This window comes from Manihot esculenta, chromosome 14 (genome assembly GCF_001659605.2).
Source record: "Manihot esculenta cultivar AM560-2 chromosome 14, M.esculenta_v8, whole genome shotgun sequence".
Taxonomy (NCBI): Eukaryota; Viridiplantae; Streptophyta; class Magnoliopsida; order Malpighiales; family Euphorbiaceae; genus Manihot; species Manihot esculenta.
In genome coordinates, this window is record NC_035174.2 from 16,420,709 (window position 1) to 16,427,232 (window position 6,524).

At 34.6% G+C, this 6,524-nt stretch overlaps 1 protein-coding gene across 1 annotated transcript; it reads right to left on the reverse strand.

Moving 5' to 3' along the window:
- Positions 1–1,695: 1,695 nt before the first annotated feature.
- Positions 1,696–6,316, reverse strand: LOC110630847 (protein SUPPRESSOR OF MAX2 1). Its single transcript, XM_021778454.2, has 3 exons — positions 4,372–6,316; positions 3,677–3,974; positions 1,696–3,553 (listed from the first exon to the last, which is right to left on the reverse strand). Exons 1-3 carry the CDS (start codon positions 5,628–5,630, stop codon positions 1,925–1,927), a joined length of 3,186 nt encoding a protein of 1,061 aa, XP_021634146.1. The 5' UTR covers positions 5,631–6,316; the 3' UTR covers positions 1,696–1,924.
- Positions 6,317–6,524: the final 208 nt, after the last annotated feature.

Genomic DNA, 6,524 nt, shown 5'->3' on the forward strand with positions numbered 1-6,524 from the left:
AAATTTTTTAAGATAATTAAAATTATATTAAAAAATAAATATTAAATTAAAATTAAAAAGTAAATATACGTAAATATTAAATTTTTGAATTGATAACTTTTTAAAATCGAAAAATTTTCTTATATCACAGATTTAAATGGTGTAATTTTTTATTTAAAAATAATTTAATTTAAAACAAATAATGTACTTGAGGTGGATAGCTTATCCAATTCGTTCTTATCTCCAAACACCGCCCTACAAAATTGAAATTTTTGGACTGACCTTACCAAAATTCCAAGAATCCTTCTCTTTTCACCGGCTTAAAAGAATTTTTTTTTTCCAGTAATTATAGAGTTATTTTTTTGAAAATAATAATTAAATTATCTTAACTTACATTTATTTTATTTATTTTGTATTAAGAAATATAAAAAAATTCATATAAAATTAAATATCTAATTTTTAAAATTTATGACTACTTGTTTTTTGAAAATAAATAAGTTATTTTCTTTTTTATTTTGTAAAAATAAAAAATAAAAAAAAATTGAAAGCTACAACAAGATCACTCGTGGCAGCGTTTTAAGAAACTCACTTTACCACCAAACACCACTCATTTCTCGTAACTCTCTATAGCCATACACGATGCCACGTAAGTCTCAATTTCTTGCCACATCATTTGAATTCATCCTCAATTTGCAAATTGATAATATTTTTTATAAAAAATAGGAAAATAAAAGATTCTATTATTCTATTTTCATCCCCATATATATATATTTGATGGATTAAATTTAAAATTAAATGGAATTAAATAAATTAAAAATTAAAATTTTAATATTTATAAAATTAAATTAAATTAATTTTAATTAAAAATAATTAAATCAGATCAATTTAAATTTTTAATAAAATTTTTATTTTTTATATTTTATTTTTAATATTTTAAAATTTAAATGAAATATTTTAATTTTAATATAATTTAATCTCTTTATATTACTGAAATAATACATTAGTATCAAAAATAATATATTATTATCGCTAATCGATTTAATTTAATTTTTTTTATTTTTTTAATTAAAATCGAATTAAAATAAAATAATTAAAATTTTTTAAATTAAAAATAAAATCAAAATGAAATGAATAAAAAATTTTCCATTTATTTTGTTTTGATTTGAATTTAATACTGATAACTTTATATATAATTATATAATAAAATAAATAATATTTTTTATTTAATATTATTTTTATTTAAATAAAATTTTATAAGAATAATATACACATAAAGTATATATTTAAGTAAATGTTTAAATATAAAATATTTATATCTACTATTTCATCATACTAAAAATTATTACTAATAAATATAAAAATATTTATTTTAAATATAAATTTTAAAAATATGATTATCTAAAATATAAAATTTGATGGTAGATTATTTTCTTTTAATCAAAAATTTTTTTTATTAAAAAATATTTTAATTAAGATAAAATTTGCGTCTGGTAAGATGAAAAAAATTAATTTTTCATATATAATTCCGTAATAAGAAAAATGTAAATAAACTCAACTGACTTAAGAAATTAATAAGAACAATTTTTTTACTACAATTTGAGGAATGCCTCACGTTAATTAATTTTTAATTAATTATCTCCATGTAAATAATAAAAATATCTCTACTTGATCAAAATATTATGAAATTCTATAACGATAAAAAATAAGAAGGGCACAAAAAACAAAAGAAATAAAATAATAATAATAATAAAAAGAAAGGTGAGACCTTTGCCGGCTAAAGGTTCCGTTAATCTATCAACGTCTCCCTCTAACTGTTTTTCTTTCTTTCTTTTTTTTTTTTTTTTTTTTTCCCATTTTTACCCTTTCTCCTCCTTTACCCTTGTCAACCGTTTTCAACCCCCCCGCCAAAAACAGTTGAGGTTATGTACATCAAATGAGTGCCCCCTCACAACCCATCAAGCACCACTCTGACACTTTCCGGCAGCCAATCACCGTGGCACCGGCTGCCAGAATCTCTGTCGGACTCGAGCTGCACAACCACGGATGATTCTTCTGTGCATGTTGGTATCTGTAATTTGAGCTGCCGCAAGCTTGGAACCAATACTTTCTCAGTCCATTCTTCTAAACTTGATTGGCTTAACCACAACCCACCTGCTATCTTTTCAAGCGCTTGTTCTTGAATTTCAAATGGGATTTTATCACTGATAATGGTGGAGAATCTCTTGGTTATAGAATTAGAAACTTCGCAGCAAATAAGGCTGAAGTCTACTGGTTTGAACTCAATATTGTCGTCTACAGAACTGAGAAACTCTCGAGGCAGTGATGAAGCTGTTGGCGTTTGTAGTCTGTTATTGGGAACATGTTCATCTTCGTGATCAATTGTGAGATCACTTGAATTGCGAGAGCCATCAGCTTTGTCCTCCTCAGCACCAGCAGCTTCATTTAGATCAAATGATAGTGCTGATCCAGAGTCCTTCTTTGGTTTCGCAGGTCTCTCTTCATCCAGCAACCAATTGGCACGGCGCTTTGCTGTTTTCTCGGAGAGGGACAGCCTTAATTGCCATCCTCCACTTGCCAAATTCATCAGCTTCTTTTCATCAAGTGAGACTCCATTTGACAGGAATTTGAGATTGTCTGGCATCCCATTTGCAGTGAGAATGAAAATTACATTACCAAGACTGATTTCACGGCCATGCGAATCAGAAAGTCGACCTCTCTCCATAGCTCGCTTTATGCTCCCTCGAACAAGCATATCTGCTTTGTCAATGTCCTCCAGCATGATCACTGAAAATGGGTTCCTCCTAACAGCCTCTACTGTTCGATCGAGTGCTGTTTTACCACGGAAATTCACATCGGAGTCCCCAGCATCGCGTCGTGAACTAAGAGATACCATTACTGGATTGCTCCCAAATACCAGCTCTGATATAGCTGATGCCATCTTCTTTTTGCCAACCTCATCAGGACCTGTAAACAAAAGCCAAATATCACCTTTTGTTGCATTTCCCCGCGGTTTACCATTGCCTAATTTGCATTGTGTCACAGTTGTAGCTACTGCAGATGCTACTTCTTCCTGCCACCAAACCTTTTCAAGGAGACCTTTGAGGAGTCTCTTAAATGAGTCCGCATCTAATGCACTTAAAAGCTTGTTGGCCTGCAAATCATGCAACTTGATCTGTTGCTCAGAAGCAACACAACCTGAAAAGTCTTTAATGCACTCTTCACGGCCCTTTTCAGGAGTGTTCTCACTGCTCTTTGGCCGTCCGAGAACCAGGTCTGTCCTCACAGGGCTTCCTGGTGGACTAATTGCCTGACCAGGTGGTTGGCTGGGAAACAGATTTGGGTTCAGTTGTGGACACCCACCAAGGTTTCTGTTCAAACCTAACTTAGGCTGTAAAGGTTGGCGAGAAAGGAGGTTCGCATTGTACAAGCTCATCATAGGGAGAGCCGGTTGTGTAATTCTCTCAGAGCTGACATTTGACTGATGATAAACTGGATGAAGAAGCAAGCACTTATCATGCCATTTCTTCTGCAACTCTAGACTCTTATGCTTAAAACTTGATTCTTGATCTTTAGCCTGCATACAATACCCAGTAACAAGAATCATCAGTTTAACTTGTTACAATGTAACCAAATACCTGGCCATTTGATAGGAAAAAGAACATTGATGAGTTTGTAGTTCAATTTCAACTGAACTTACCACTGTCTTATCCAAAGATTTAGCATCAGTATCATCAGACTTGGCATTTTTCAACCATGGTGGCAGTAATTGATTTGTTTCTGATTTAAATTCTGACGAAGATACCTCAGATTCTTTTGGTGTAAGTTTTGCCAGTTCTTGCTCATAATTCTGCATACATTGTGGGCAACAACTCATCCTTTGGGCAGGATCCAAGTTCTCAGTAAGACGCCTTGGTAGAGTAGGTGTAATAGTTTGAAGGCCCTTCAAAGGTGAAAAAGACTCAACTGAGTTGCTAAGAATCCCATTGGTTCCAAGCCTAAAGCATCAACAAATATCAAATTTTGAGTTACTAATTGGAAAAAAAATTAGATAAATAAATAATAATGACATCAAAGCTCAGAAACAGTACAATCATTCAATATAAAAGAACCAGCAATTGGAAGCAAATCTTCTTTTTTAATCAATATAAAATGACAAAGAATAAGATTGTTTTAGTAGAGATATAAAAGTTCAACTGAAGCACAAAGTAAGCATCTAATCTGATGCAAACTCTAACTTTCAGATCAGAATTTAGAATTTAACTTTCCCAGAATATTTTCTATATTTGCAGAAATTATGGAATCTAAAAACAGCAAGTTCTTGATATCATCATCATCATCCATCCATCAAACCAGGGAGAACACCCAAATCTTTATACTAAATTAAACACGCACCTGGGAAACATTCCTGGAAGAGGTGCTCTGGGAGCAATAGGTACTGCCTGAAGATCCCAATCATTTTCCATTGAAGGATGATAGACCTGGCACCTCAAATATGTCTCACAAGTAGCAGTTCCAATCAGCCAAATCCTTCTACCCCCACCACTTGCACTCCTCTCTGCAAACTGGGCCAAGAGCTTCCCCATCTCTGCCACCGCTGCCCTCCCAGCTTCAGACACAATCTTCTGCTGCTGCTGCTGCTGCTGTACTCCACCAGCACCTGCGAAGTTCAACGGCTGCTCAACCAGCCATTTCAAATCACCCAAATCAAGAATCACCCCTCCACAATCTAAATTCGCTATCCTAGAGTCGATCAAGCCTCCTAATTCTATAATCTTCGCTGGTATTTGCATCTTATCTAGAAAATCCTTTTCCAAATGAATCACATGAACATTCTTTAACAACCCATCTGCTATTTCTTTATTCTCTATTCTCTTCAATAGCTCCCTCACAACCATCTCCGGCTCAGATTCGCCAACCAAAACAGGATTCCTCCTCTTATTCTTTAACAAAATATCGACAACTCGCTTAATTTCATCGTTCCTCTGCTGCCCAGATTGGTCTATACTCCCTTGTTGCAATCTGGGATTGACATACAAATTCCGATTTGTTGCTGGCGCAGGAACTGGCACAGCTCCAGGTGTGCGAAACCCGAATCCAAATGAATTTGAATTAGAGGCGGCTGCAGCGGCAGAGGAATTGGACGTAGAGGAGTTCAGAGACTGCTCAATTGTGGCTTTAACTGCTGGGCTGGAAAAACTAGCTTCCCTCATAACTCTACTAACACTAGGATCATCTAAAATTGATACAATTAGCTGTTCAAGCTCTACTTTCACCGCTAAAAGAGGCTGTTGCTGTTGCTCAGGACAGCCGCGTCGCTGGTGAGCCTGAGCACGCTTCAGTGCCGCCATTAAGGCATTGGAGATTGGTGGGTCATGGCCTGGACTAAGGTTCTGGGCGGTGGGAAGCCGCTCCAGAGCGACACTAAAACAGAGTTCCAAGGCTCTACACTGGAGAGGATGAGAGGAGTTGGGGTGAGATTTGATACACGCTTGTCGGAGAAACCCAGACGGCGAAGCCAAAAGGGTTGCCGCCACATGAAGGGGCGTAGTCTGACCATGGTTCCGGCGGCTTGCTTCAGCTATTGAGTGGTTTAAAACACTCACCGCCTCCGGGGTGAGAGTTTGCTGAATCGTACTGAGCCCAGCTCTCATATCTCTCTATCAAACCAAAAGAATAACAATAAAAGAAAGAATCCAGCCAAGCTCCGATTGATTCTGGCTTTGAATTCTGACGCTGCGAAATACAATTAGGCAATAAAGGGTGTGAAAATTGATGGGTTTTAGATTGCCAAAATAGACAAAATTGGCTTCTTTTTTCTTTGTGGGTATAGACGAAGGAAATCAATCAATCACCACACAAGAAGCTTCTTCTTCTTCTTCTTCTTCTTTTGTTTTTCCAAGAACAGAAACAAAAACCATCAAGAACAAAGTAATGGGGAATTGATAGAAGTTAATTAGCTAGCTTTCCTTTCGTCTTCTTCTTCTTCTCCTCCTCTTTTTTCTTGTTCTTCTATTATGGGATCTATCCATCCAATATATTTTCTTTCTCTTTTACCTCTCACAAGGTATTTGTGTATGTGTCCCTATGAAAAACACAAAAAGCTGAAAGCTAGAGAAGAATTCAAAGCGAAAATGAAAGATCAGATCCACTGCTTCACAATCACAACAACCAACTGATTTCTCTTTCTCCCTCCTCCCTTCTCTGCTTCTCTCTACTTCCTCTCATTCAATAACCCAAAATATCACAATGGACAACATTCCCAGCAATGAAATTATTTATATATAATATAATTTTTAAAAACCCAGTATTTATTATTGGGACCAAATAATAAATACTAATTTTTTTTTTTTTCAAAAATTACTGAGAGGGATTGGGGATTGAAAAAGGAAAAGAAAAAAAAACAGAGGGTGATTAAATTAGTTAGAGAGAGAATTTCTGGAGAATAGAATAGCAGTTGCAAGAATTTCTGAAAAATATGCTTTCTGGGCAGAGCTAGTTGCCCTGCTTTTTATGAGTTTTATTTATTTAATAATTAATTAATTAAT